Raw genomic sequence first — 13,736 nt, 5'->3', positions numbered from 1 at the left:
CAGCACAGTCATTCCTGTACTGCTGCACTAAAAGAAAAAGAAAAAAATCACCCAATAATGTAAATAAACAGCTGTGTGTGATCGTCAAGGTTTTGATCAGAAAGTCAGCCTCCAGTTTCTCACCTTGCCTGTGCAGGTGTAGGTGACCATTTGTCCTGTCTACAATGAAAATACCAAACCATCTTTGCACATTTAAAACATTCTGGAGAGTTTTTACAAAGGGCTCTGTTATTGATGAGAAAAATACTGGCTTTGTTTTTAAATGTATTTGGCTTAGGCGATGCAATATTTCATCAAGGTTTAAAACTGCTTCTTTCATGAACAGATAGTAGCATGCGTTACTGCTGGTGTTTAATACAAGCAAAGTGCAGAAATGTTTGTAACACAGAACATTCAGGAATGTGTTCAGGGAATATCAAATCAATGCTGTTAATGTTATGGTAGATAAATTGTTGCCATTGTTGACATGCTACTTTATTTCTATTGATGTTGCCGTGACCAATAGACAAGTAGATCTTGTAACTTTTCATTTTGTACAGTAAAACTTTTTTTTTTTTTTTAAGTTGCCTGCCTTTGAAGATTTGTTTTGCATCAGATAAAGACATTATAATTCACCAGTGTGCTGCTACAACGGCATTACAGCAACCAGAGATAAGGAGAAGCAAAACAAACGGTGCTCCAAAACATTTTCATTTGCCAAATCTAGATACTGAACATCTGCCAATATCTTACCTGCAGATCAACTTGGAATGTCCTTCAGGAAAACAAATACTGCCAGACCTTAAAAATGAAACATATAAGGACAGGAGGGATGGGTGAGACTGAGGAAACGTGGCCTGAGAAGCAGACTTGAACTGCGTTGAACATTAAGGTGTGTTGTGTTGTCATCCTGCCACAGCATGAGCCTTAAAACTGCCATTAGACAATATTGCTATTTCTGGGTAAAGGCAAGTAAAGCAGTGTTAATAAATGAATATATTTGTGTGTGTGTGTGTGTGTGTGTGTGTGTGTGTGTGTGTGCATTTGACATGATTGACAGTTGACTGGCCATGTCTCCTTCAACAGGGCCCCCCCTTTTCACTGATTACTGTGTCAGTGTGCCTGATTCACACACACCCTCTCACACACACACACACACACACACACACACACATTCTCACTCACTTGCATTTGCACACACAATGCTATGCAGATACACAAAGGGTGAAAAAGGCCCACTGTGGATCTCCCATCAGGCCGAGCTGCGAGAAAACACACAAAACAGACGCAGCAAATGTGTCCACTCTCATGCATATGGAAATGCTAACATGTGTGTGTAATATAAATGTGTGGAAGTTTGCTGTGTGTGTGTGTGTGTGTGTGTGTGTGTGTGTGTGTGTGTGTGTGTGTGTGTGTGTGTGTGTGTGTGTGTGTGTGTGTGTGTGTGTGTGTCAATGGGCAGCTTCAATGTAAAATGCATTAGCATTCAATGATGATGCTGGTCTTTCTAAAGGCTCTCATGGTGCCACTGGACTCCCTCTCTCTCTCTCTCTCTCTCTCTCTCTCTCTCTCTCTCTCTCTCCTTCTTCCCTCTCCCTCCCTCCCCACATTTTTTCAACATGCTATCATCACATTCTCTGTCCTCTGTGGATGGGTTTATAATTAAAAGTGCTCCAGCGCTCTAATATGAGTGGTATGACTGTGGTTTAGACTATATGGCACAGATTGATCAGATACCGAGCCAAAGTCATATTTCTTTGCTGCTAAGCCTATTCACACTGAGAGCACTGATCCTCTCTCTCTGCCTGTCTCTCTGTCATCCTCCCCCTCGCTCTCTGCTTCTGTGTTTGTCTCTGACTCTTTAAATCTTCCTCAAGCGCTTATCTTCTGCTGCTTTTTCTCTCCCCCCCCCCACTAGTGCTCCTACATGGTCATAGCTGTGTTTCTGCACTGCACGTCCAGATTTCACCTGTCAACAGCTCTGTGTCTTTGTAAATGTAGTTCCCTTATAAGCTCAATGATTGTGTATGGTGTGAATTATCTGTTGTTTCTGTAGGTGGCACTCTTTTGGTTTTCCATCATGTTGCTGTTGCTGCTGTGATCAGTAATTTGCAGCAAGTTTAAATCATTTCACAAACTGGTGGAAATTCAGAAAAATAGTCGTGTGTTTATGAAAATAATGTAGATTATTTGTTTTAAAAATCAGTTTATACTGTATTTATATTGAATTTCATCTTTGCAAGGACATGGAGAGAAACTGATTTAGTTCAAACAAATGTGAAAGAACTTCTGCTCTTGAATTTTTACAAGAGGTGGTGCTTGTAGCAAACTCCCACATCACCTCTGCACACTGACAGTGTTGTGGAGACGATGATGCTAAAACCAAAACTTTACATTTTCTGTCACATTATTTCCACGTTGTGTCAACTTTTACACATATAACGTGATTTTTTATTTTATTTTATTTATTTTTTGCATCTGAAGAACTTCGTGTAGTTTTTTTTTTTGTCAGTGTATGTGGACATTTTCTTTTTTCATGTGAACTGATGTTCACAATCCTGCCAAATATCTGCGACTGATTTTTCCTTTGTGCTTCATGTGTGATGTAGGCTGTTGTAAGATGTGGGGCTTTGTTCTTAATCCAGTGTGTGTAATATGTGTGTGTTGATGTGCTGCACATACATGTGTTTGGTATGAGGCTGAGGGATAATGGTTACAGGAGGAAACTGATTCTGCGTGTGTGCAGCTCTGTGAACTACCAGACGAGTTGAAATGGGATTCTTTGCTCTCTTTCCCCTCATCTTTCCTCTCCTCCATTACCCCCCCTTTTGATCCCCTTTTCTCTCCTCTTTGCCCTTTTCTCCTTCCCTGCATTCATTCCTCTCTCCTTCTCACCCATCATCGCCCTCATCTAATGCCCCCTATCTTCTATTGATGCACACCCTCTCCACCCATCACCCACACACACACACCCCTGTGATAGACAGGATGTCCTCACCTTGTAACGATCACTGACATCCAATATGTTTGGCTTGGGATCATCCCCTGTGTGTCCATTGTGCTTTCTGTTAAACGCTTTATTGATTAGCCATGAGTTAATTACAAATTACATCAACCGTGGGCAGACTAAGGTGGCTGCTACATGGCTGCAGGGTCCATCCTGGAGGAGCCAATACATACACACCTGCAGGCGTGCATCTCAACCTTAGCAGGTTACATTAGTCTACCCCCCCACCCCCCACCTCCTCTATTAACATCCATGCATTTATGACATTTTACAGTGCCTTATCAACGCTTTAGGGCCATGCAATATTTTCTGGGCGATTGTGGTGAAAAGGGTAGAATTAGAAACAGGAGGTTTCTGCAAGACACCAAGGATATGCCCTGAATACTTACTTTTATCAAGCACAACTTGACTCACCCTATGCAAAATTATGAGACTGTGCCAAATCCACAGCAGACCTTTGGAGGCTAATGTATTCTGAATTTAAGCTCCATTGTAAAAACCCATAACACGCCTGCACCTGACCTGCTCTGTTGCAGCCCCCCACCCCAAAAAAGAAAAAAAAGAAAAGAAAAACAACCTCTCACCTCTGACTTGTGCACAAGTTATGAAAAGTAAATACTTGTGTAATAATAATAATAATAATAATAATAATAATAATCAATACAACTTTTAACAGAAGCACTTTTTGAGCCTTCCTTTTCATACCGTGTCAGTTTCTCTTTGACATTGCCATGTACTTTGTGCAAAAGGAAAAAGGAGCGAAAAAAAAATCTTTATCAAATCCCCATTCTGAGGCTTTCAATAAGGCAGGCCATTACCTCACTGGCGCTTTTGTTCGGCCTATACAAGAGAGAACAAAATGGTTATTCAGGAGGACGCTTTAGATTTTTATTGTGGGCTCGCTATTCACAAAGAGCACCGTTATTGTATTAAAAAGAACCATCTGTGGCAGAAACAATGGCTTCAAATTATCTGTGAATACCCAGTGAACAAAATATAAAGCTTTTTCCTGCTCATTATGTGGGCTAAGCTAGGGGGTGGAAGATAGGAGAGGAGAGGCATAGACTTTGCTATAACTGACTTTTGTTGTTCTTGCTTGCATTCTTCTCCTTTTTAAATCGGCCCCCTTTTCACATTGTGTGTCGCCATAAACGGCTTTTCTTGTTGCAGGGCGAGCGGAGAGAAGACAGCGGAGCTCCAGACAGACAGCGGGACAACCGCGGAGCTGCACGGCGGCCAAAGCGCGCCGGCTGCCGGATCGAAACCGCGCGGACTACCGAGGGGGGGGGAGAACGACATGCGGAGGGTGCCGGTTGGGGCTGTTTCACGGCCGGGGCACGGAGCTCTTCCCCCGGACAGGCTGAGACTGCTTCACCGGTACGGAAGCGAGGAGGAGGATGTGGAGGAGGTTGAACGAAACGGCGTCTTGTTTTATTTCAACACGAGAGGAAGACAACTCCCAAACTGGCAGTAAGTTGGAGTGCGGTGGAGAGAACCCTGTGTGTTTGTGTGTTTGTGTGTGAGTGTGTGTGTGTGTGTGTGTGTGTGTGTGTGTGTGTGTGTGTGTGTGTGTGTGTGTGTGTGTGTGTGTGTGTCAACGTGTAGCCCATGCTAGTGTGTGTGTGTGTGTGTGTGTGTGTGTGTGTGTGTGAATGTGTGTGTGCGCGTGCGCGTTTGTGTGTGTATGTGCGCGTGTCTGTGTGTATGTGCGTGTGTGTGTGTGTGTGTGTGTGTGTGTGTGTGTGTGTGTGTGTGTGTGTGTGTAAAACATGCAGTGTTGTGGAATGACAGCGCATGGCATCGAGCTTGACTGACTGCCTGAGTTGTTGCTGGCCGGTTTGGTTTTCGACTCAACATACACAAACATCGTTTGTTATATTTATTACCATCACATCTGACATTACCTTTCTTGCTATCAATTAACGCAGTTTAATTATTGTCCTCTTCCAGTAGGCTACATTTTTAATTTTTAAGAAAAGCGTTCATTTATAACATTTCAATCACAAATCAAATAGAACACCCTGAATTATTTCTACTTACACTGATGCGCTTTTATTACAACAAATATTTGTATTAGACTCCAGCGAATGTCATGATTTTATGATTTTAATTACACTTTCAGTTTTTATTTTACTAATCTTACTCTATATTTTAATTCATCATAGCCTAATATATCGAACAACATATTGTCATTTTTACAGCCTGAGCTTTATTTTATGATCTCATTTATTTTAGTTTACCTTTGCACTAAAACAAATAAATATTGTCCAAATTTTTTGGGGAAAAAATGTAGTCACATTGTAACAAATCATCAGTTAAGTATCTACCTAAAAACTCATTAATGTCCTCAAAATAAAGAGCAATGTTATTCCTTCGTTTATCTAAAAAAAAAAAAAAAAAAAGCCTTACATATGCTTTCCATAATTATTTCCAGGCAGGAGTTATTAATGTGTTGAAGTATTTTCTTGGCTGCGTCTCCAGCCCCTGGTACGGCCCCTAGTGGCAAGAACAGACAAGTTTATTTACATTTCACCTGAAATCTGTCTCTCTCATTGCCATATACAATTGTTATGTTTGCGTGGCTTGGACGGGATTTATCCTTTTGTAGATTTTGTCATGTGTAAATTTAAATTTAACTTGGATTAATTGGCGTGTGTTGGTGTCACCGCGATCGGAAATGTTAATTTTAGATAGTTTAACTTTTTTTATAAGAGTTCAGAGAGGAGATTTTTCCTGCGTGGCTCTTCTTGGAAAAAAAATATCTCAGCTTTATTGTTGCTCTTTCTTGTCGCTTGTTTTTTTTTTTTTTTTTTTTTTTTTTTTTTTTTAAGCAGAGATCCTATCACCCAAAATTGTGTAACCACAAAACAGTATTTTGATATCACAGCGTGCTGCACTCTATATTTGCTGTATCCATCCAAACCTGGTGTAGCGGGGGGCTTACAAGTGGTCCGAGGGAGCCGCCCCGCTAGTTTCTCCTGGTTTTTGTCAAACAACGGTTTTAATTCAGGATGATTGTGGATGCAGGGCCATTCCCGGCTGGCTGGGGCCTGCTTTCAGAGAGCTGCAGGGCCCCGCTGTTCCTTTATTATCATAAGCAGATTAGAGGTAGCGGGGAACACACTCAGATGCAGATAACAGCCGAGCGGCCCATTTCAACCTTGCATTATAATGGACCGAGCTGCATGTGTCGCCTCTCGCAGCCCATTACGCACAAGATGAATCTTATGTAAGGTTGCCGGGGCCGGCATAATGAGAGCACGGGGGCTCCGCTCCTCCATTTATTATCAAATGACTAAAACAAAATAATAAGGCTTGATCTATTCACTTTCAATTATGATTTAATCTAGAGACACGCATTTAAATTAAATTATTTCAGGTGTATGTACTTGATCTATCTTTAATTATTGGGCAAGGTTTGCAGATCCAGACAAGCAGATGTGTGGCTGTGTTGTGACTGAATACCTCAGTTTTTTTTTTTTTTTAAACTGCTGCCTGTTGATGGTTAATAAATATATTTAAAATAATATTTTTAGCATTTCTTTACCAGAACTTCTAATAACAGCCACCCCCTCTGTTCCTTCTCTCTACACTTAGAGAAACCCCCTGTCTTGCTTGTGGAGTCACTTGTAGTTCCGCCTCTGTCCAGTAGGCGGCGCTGGTGTCACGCAGCAGGACGCCTGGTCCTCAGATGGAGATTTCAGGGGAAAAAAGCAAAACAAGTGGCAACAACACTCTCAACCTCACAAAAAGAAAAAGAAAAAAAACTTTAGCCGTTTTGGACATTAAAAGCATATGAGTGAATTATTTGGCTTTAACGTGTGTGATGCCGGTGTCATATCATCATAATCGCAGTCTGGTCGGTTTGATCCATAATAAAGTGAGGCAGGTGGAGGCCGCTTTTCATTCACACTAATTGGCTGACACGCTTGTTCAGGCTTATATGAATGAGCTGCGCCTTTTGTGCAAACACACTTTATCTTAAAATATTCCTCACCTTTATTTCTCCTCCCCTCGTGTCCCCGGTAGGCCGTATCCCCCCCCCCACCACCACCACCACCACCACCCCCCCCCCCCCCCCCCCACCCTCCCCTTAACTACAAAGCCCTAACAACAACAGCAGCACTGTGGCGGTGGAAGTGGAGTGGAGTTGGGTCTTTGTCCGGACAGATGTAGCGACAACATCCCAAACAAAAACCGCTTATTTGTGCTGAGATGAGCCCGTCTGCCTTCTGTGTGTTGGCATTCAACTTCACTAAACAAAAGGACTAGGGGAAACATCTTGGATTACCTTTCCTCTTTTCAACGCTAAAAACCAGCCGTGCCCCCCACCCCCCCACCCCCCCCCCACTCACTCGCACAGACACACACACACACACACGCATTTACACACACACCACCGCCATTCAATGCTTTCAGTTAACTAACAAAGTTTATTTAAGTGTTGTTATGTTATTGGGGCCGTAAGTGGAGGAATTAGTGACTTTTTGATTTTGAACAACAGAAGCGTCGTGGGCCGTGACTTCAAGTCAGAACGAGGCTGTTTTCACCTTCAGAATAAGACTGACACCATTAATGTCATCATTTGAGTATAGTGTTATTTATTAAACTTATTTTGAAACACTTATTTAACTTTTATTTGATTTGATTTTTTTAATGTGGATATTTATTTTTTTGTGCTAGAATTCAGGCTCCATAATTTAAAAAAAAAGACTGAGCCAAACATGAATGAATTGACTCACTTCTGAGAAATTCTTTGGTATATTTTTTTGTATTTATTGGATAACTTTTTTTCCTAGTTTAAGCATAAAGTTTGCAAGACAACATAAACTAATGTAAAAGCCGGCAAGCTTTTGAACCCCCCCTTCCTCCTCTGTTTGATGCTAGAAAATGTTCATTAAGTGCCACCATGCATATGTTCCCAGAGAAATGTCTCCATAAGCCTGGAAATAGTAAATATGTACTTTGCATTGGCTCATATGGGCAGGTTGTGCGTTTATGCGTGTGTGTCTCGGGGCAGGGCAGACCCCGCCCCTTTATGCTAATTAAGGTCTCCCATTGGTGTGTCAGGGGAGCAGGCCGGCTCTGATTGGCCAGGTCGAAGCCATTTATTCGCTGACAGCCCCGTCACATGAATGGTTGTCTATTAACTTGTTCAAAAACTATCTGGAGTTGTCAAGGCTCAGACGGACAGAGGCGAAAAAGTACAGTTTGTTAATGCTTTTTCGGAGAAGCGACGGGAGAAGTTTTGTGGAAACAACATAGCAGGGACCTATTGGGAGAAGGCTCTCTGTCTCACACTCACACACACACTCTGACACACACTCACTGAGAGGGAGAGAGAGAGAGAGTGAGAGTGTGTGGAGACGCGGCTTGGTGCTTGTTGTTTTTTTTTTTTTGGTCCAGAGAAAAAGTTGCAGAGAAAAATCGACAGGTAACTTTTCGCAGCAGCCCTGCGCTCCTCACTGTCCTGCCTCTGGCTTGTGGAGTTTGTCTCTGTGTTTTTTTTTTCCTCTGCTCGGGAGCTCCAACTGAAAAGCTGTTCCTGATGTATAACATGATGGAGACTGAACTGAAGCCCCCAGCTCCCCAGACCAACACGGGGGGCACGGGCAACACCAACACGTCCGGCACTGGCACCAACCAGAAAAACAGTCCGGAGCGGGTAAAGAGACCCATGAACGCGTTCATGGTGTGGTCCCGAGGCCAGAGGAGGAAGATGGCCCAAGAGAATCCCAAAATGCACAACTCGGAGATAAGCAAGAGGCTGGGCGCGGAGTGGAAACTTCTGTCGGAGAGCGAGAAGAGACCTTTCATCGACGAAGCCAAGAGGCTGCGGGCCCTGCACATGAAGGAGCATCCGGATTACAAATACCGGCCCCGGCGGAAAACCAAGACCCTGATGAAGAAGGACAAGTACACCTTGCCCGGCGGGCTGCTGGCTCCGGGAGGAAACGGGATGGGAACTGGGGTCGGTGTAGGGGTGGGCGCCGGGCTGGGCGGTGGGGTGAACCAGCGGATGGACAGCTATGCGGCGCACATGAACGGCTGGACCAACGGGGGCTACGGCATGATGCAGGACCAGCTGAGCTACCAGCACCCTGGGCTGAACGCGCACAACCCGAGCCAGATGCAGTCCATGCACCGCTACGACATGAGCGCCCTGCAGTACAACACTATGACCAGCTCCCAGAGTTACATGAACGGCTCCCCGACATACTCCATGTCCTATTCCCAGCAAACCACGCCGGGGATGACCGCCCTGGGCTCCATGGGGCCCTCCTCCGTGGTGAAGTCCGAGTCCAGCAGCTCCAGCCCGCCCGTCGTCACCTCGTCGTCCCACCGGGCCGCCCCGGGCTGCCAAAGCGGAGACCTGAGGGACATGATCAGCATGTACCTGCCCGGGGCGGAGGTGAGCGAGCAGACCGCCCAGACCAGGCTACACATGTCCGGGCACTACCAGAGCACCGTGCCCGGGACGACGATCAACGGCACGCTGCCGTTAACACACATGTAAGAGACACCAAGCAGAGAGAGAGAAAAAAGAACTTTTATAAGAGAAACTGTGGACTACTTAACGTTGGACTATTTTTGTACAGAAAAATTTCGGGGTGGGAAAAGTTGTATAGAAGTCTCCAGGAAAAGGACACACGACTCTTTTTTTCTTTCATTTTATTCTAAGGAAGCTCTAGAGGAAACGGTAGGAGATCCCCCTCTTCACTGGTGGATGAAGTTTGGAAGACTAGAAAGTGGGAGTCGCAATCAAATGTTTTATTATTGCAATCACCTTTTGTACAGTATTTATCAAAGAAACATTACAATCAGATGAAATTGTTTGTTAAACTGCAAGAGGTTGCATTTTTCTTTTCTTTTTTTGTTTTTATATAAAGCAACGCCAGTTCTGCAAAAAATATTAAAGGTGAAAAATGGCAGAACTGGAATTATATGGGAGCGATCAGTTATGCTCCTTTATTACTGCAAACATTGGAAAGAAAAGGGACATAAAACGAAGCAGGTAATACTGTTTTTTTTTTTTTTTTCATTTAAGGTCAATGTTACTAAACATTTTAATTTCTTAAAAAAAGATAAGACACTTTTTCTCTCATACAGCTTAAAATCTAGGTTGTTAATTTATATTTCCGTCTCCCACTTTTCATCTGTTAGAGGTATGACGCTTGTGCTCTTTATTTTCTAATTGATTTGTACAATTTCTGTATATTTACTGTGATATTTTAAGTTTTTATTTCAAAATTCATTCCCGTAGTTGTATTTTAAAAATTGTGGCCTGTACGCAGAAGCCAACCACTCCATGTATATATATACCGGAACTAATACCATCCTTATAACAGTTACAGTTTCAGCTGAGTATATTTTTTTTCAATATGCAGTTTGAAATGAATAAATTTTGGAAATTTGGATACTTGAAATTGTATGAGTTTTGATTTTATTTCTCTCAAGTCATTCTGTGTGTGCAGGCAGTCATCACATGTTGAGTTGTCATCTGTCTTTCTGCAGTTGTGTCCATTCTTAAATTCAACACTGACTCTTAACATTTTTTTTTATGAATGCAAAGTATCAGAGTTCAACTGATTTTAAAAAATATACTTTTAGGGGAATTTGTCCCTTTAAACTTTACTGATCAAATCATTCAGCTTGTGCGTCGTGGTTAACCACGTTTCTATTTTCTAGTGCCTGCGGATGGCCCCATCAAGCCAAAGTTTGTTGCCTGTTTCCTAAAAAGGGGGAAGATTTTTCCATCAAAATGCCCAACATCCCCAGGTATAGACTGTCATTTCTCCTCTTCTATTATCAGTAAGAAAGCAGAATTACTGTTGAAACCCGGTTTACATAAAAAAAAAAAATCTATATTCATTTTAATTAATTTTAAAAATGCAGTATCTATTATTAGCAGTGTCGTTATTAGTATTATGGGCCTGCTTTTGACTGGCAGAGGGAATAATCACACAGCGCTAATATCTATAAACACATTTATTACCCCATTCGCTTATTTTAGATTTGTTCACACTGACGGGAGAATTTTCTGTCATTGGTGGATTTTCAATTTCTAATGACACTTGACTGTGACAGCAGCATGTCTGGATATTTCAGAGTATCTACAGCAGTCTGATATGATGAGCTCAGGCCTCTTTTCATGCTGTAACATTTCCTCTTGCTGTTTGGTTTTAAAAAGTTGTGGTATTTTTCTTTCTTTCTTTTTTTGGACGCGTCCTCTGCTCTGCTCTTCTCCAAATCACAGGAGCCGGCTCATCAGCCTAAATGTTCAATTAGGTCTAAATTGAAGGTGAGGCCTCTTGAAAGGAGCCAGGCGCGCGGGACCAGTCGGGATGCTTTTTCTCCCGCGATGTAATAACTCCACACAGAGTGTCGAGTGTGGCCATTTTAATTTAATGTTTAATCAAACAGGCCCTGCTGTTTCCCGTTAACCCCCGGTTCTCACGGTTCAAACTCTCCGGTGTCTCGGTGCTCACTCTCCTTCCTTTAAACAACACAGAGCCGGTTCCAAAAAATGTTCCCATGCATCTCTCTGCCAGCCAGGCTGCGTTCCCCCTCCCCCCCCCCCCCCCCCCACCCCCAACACCTCCTCCTCCTATAATAATAATCCTTATGATGAGCTAACAGCTCGCTCTGAATTTAACTAACGGTTTTTAAATCTGGGGGGAGCGTGTGTGTGTGTGTGTGTGTGTGTGTGTGTGTGTGTGTGTGTGTGTGTGTGTGTGTGTGTGTGTGTGTGTGTGTGTGTGTGTGTACGTACAGAGAGATAGATTAGGGCCGTTGTGTCTTGCAGGCTGGGTCCCGGGGGAGCGGAGCTCACATTAACCGGTGGATGAATATTTGAAGAGGCCCCTCGGTATTTATCCGTCCACTCTCTTTCTCTCTCTCTCTCTCTCTCTCTCAGCCGGACACTCACGAGGTCAAGGGATGGTTGGTTGCCCCATTAATCATTGATCCGAGCATCTGAATCGGTTGTAATAGCCGAGGACATCGGTGATAAACAAATTGTTTTTAAAAGGTCGGTTATAGACGCATTAAAGTCTCCTCTTCTTCTCCTTCTTCTTACTCTACTTCTTCCTCCCATGAACACCGGGCCCCTGCTGCAGGCCCCGGAGGCCCCGCGAAATTACTATTTTTTCTGCGCGTTGCAGCTTTGATGTGGCGGAAAGGTTTCTGAGTGGATGCGGAGAATAAATGATGTATTTGAAGATCAAGTTATATTTTGTGTGGAGTATCATAAAAAGCTGCGGCTTATTTGTAACGCCTGTAAAGATGGTTCAGGATACTGTACTGAAGGAAGGCCCAGGCTGCTTTTAAAAACAAAACCAGGGTATTTCACACCTTTATCTACTGATGCATTTTCTCACCGTATTAGATTTCTATTTTTATTTGGATATGAGGTTAAAATCGAAGTCAAATCCGTTCATGCTCCACATTTTACGTGTTGTCTTGTCCTAGAAATAAAAATCAGTCCCTTCACACGTGAGTGAGGCCAAGTAGCCCAGTCACTAACTAGGACACGGTAAATGTTCACTCTGAAAACACTGATATCGCGCTATCTCGGTAGAAAAATATTAGCCCGCATTTTGCCCCTGTGCTTTCCAAAATGTGATTTAATCTCAGAGGCGCTTTAAGCTGCCTGGCGCTCCTGTTCAAACATTAAATAAAGGCGCTGCACAGTGCAGCCGCTCACACAGGGAACCAGGTGTCTAAAGTGTTACAGCTCGTACATGGTGAGAATGTGTGGACGGGGGCTGAATCCACGATGATACTTTCTGTAAATCTCCTTGGTTTAAAACAAAAGAGCTGTAAGGGCCCACAGCTGCGTGTTTCAGATTGTTGTATCAAAGCAAAGGTTGAAACATGCTGTTTGTTGGAAGCACAGGAGCTCCTGAACCTGTAAATGTCCATGTGCAGCGCGAACAACCAGGTGTGTTCTGTGTGACATAGGTAGAAGCTGGGAGGCCCGGGGAAGGCGTTCCCATCCATCCATCCATCCATCCATCCATCCATCCATCCATCCATCCATCCATCCATCCATCCATCCATCCATCTCCCCTTCTGTTGCTCGCGTGCAGAGTCTGGCTGTCGCAGCTCGAGGATATTTGGACTGCAACAGGTGGTAAGCGCGCGCCTCTGCTTTTTTTTGCCCCCGGTTAAAAAAAAAAAAAAAAGAAAAAGAGAGAGAAAAGCTCCCAGATGTTATCTATGATAACCTGGCGTGTGTGTGTGTATGTGTGTGTGTGTGTGTGTGTGTGTGTGTGTGTGTGTGTGTGTGTGTGTGTGTGTGTGTCTAGAGCTCGGGCCTGTGTAGCTTTCAAGTGGCCTTTATCACAATATTGAAGTGTTTCATTACACAGGTGTAAAAATGATTGAAGTTGTAGGTGAGAAGAAGTTAGTATCCGCATGTTGTAACAGAGTAAAATATAATTTAATATCATGTATTGTAGGGTTCGGGTAACAGCAGGTCATGAACCATTCAAGAAACAAGGCCATGGAGTCCATCAGGCCTCGGGAAAAAGTCAATAAATAAATAAATGAAACAAAATCAATAATTTAAATGAAAACTGAAAGACTATTAGTCCACAGCGTGAGGACAAGGTTAGGTGTGTCGGTCCACAGCTTATACTGGCCGCTTTCCAAATCCTGTGTTTGTTGTTGAGATTATATGATTTTTAAAATTAGGTCAAATGACCCCCCTCACCCGCAAACACACACACACACACACACACACACA

The 13,736-nt window shown here is 43.2% G+C and overlaps 1 protein-coding gene and 1 long non-coding RNA gene across 5 annotated transcripts in view; both read left to right on the top strand.

The window, feature by feature from the left end:
- Window positions 1-13,736, top strand: part of LOC130170718 (uncharacterized) — an 86,860-nt gene that overhangs the window by 33,791 nt on the left and 39,333 nt on the right. For all 4 annotated transcript variants that reach the window (XR_008828034.1, XR_008828035.1, XR_008828033.1 and 1 more), the window contains exon 2: window positions 4,157-4,456. This is a non-coding gene — a long non-coding RNA (uncharacterized LOC130170718). The remainder of the gene's footprint in view (window positions 1-4,156; window positions 4,457-13,736) is intronic.
- On the top strand, window positions 7,916-10,404 carry sox2 (SRY-box transcription factor 2). Its single transcript, XM_056378296.1, has one exon. It carries the CDS (start codon window positions 8,535-8,537, stop codon window positions 9,501-9,503), a length of 969 nt encoding a protein of 322 aa, XP_056234271.1. The 5' UTR covers window positions 7,916-8,534; the 3' UTR covers window positions 9,504-10,404.

The sequence above is a fragment of the Seriola aureovittata genome, chromosome 6 (assembly GCF_021018895.1).
Source record: "Seriola aureovittata isolate HTS-2021-v1 ecotype China chromosome 6, ASM2101889v1, whole genome shotgun sequence".
In the NCBI taxonomy this organism is placed as follows: domain Eukaryota; kingdom Metazoa; phylum Chordata; class Actinopteri; order Carangiformes; family Carangidae; genus Seriola; species Seriola aureovittata.
This window is presented reverse-complemented; position numbering and strand designations above follow the sequence as displayed.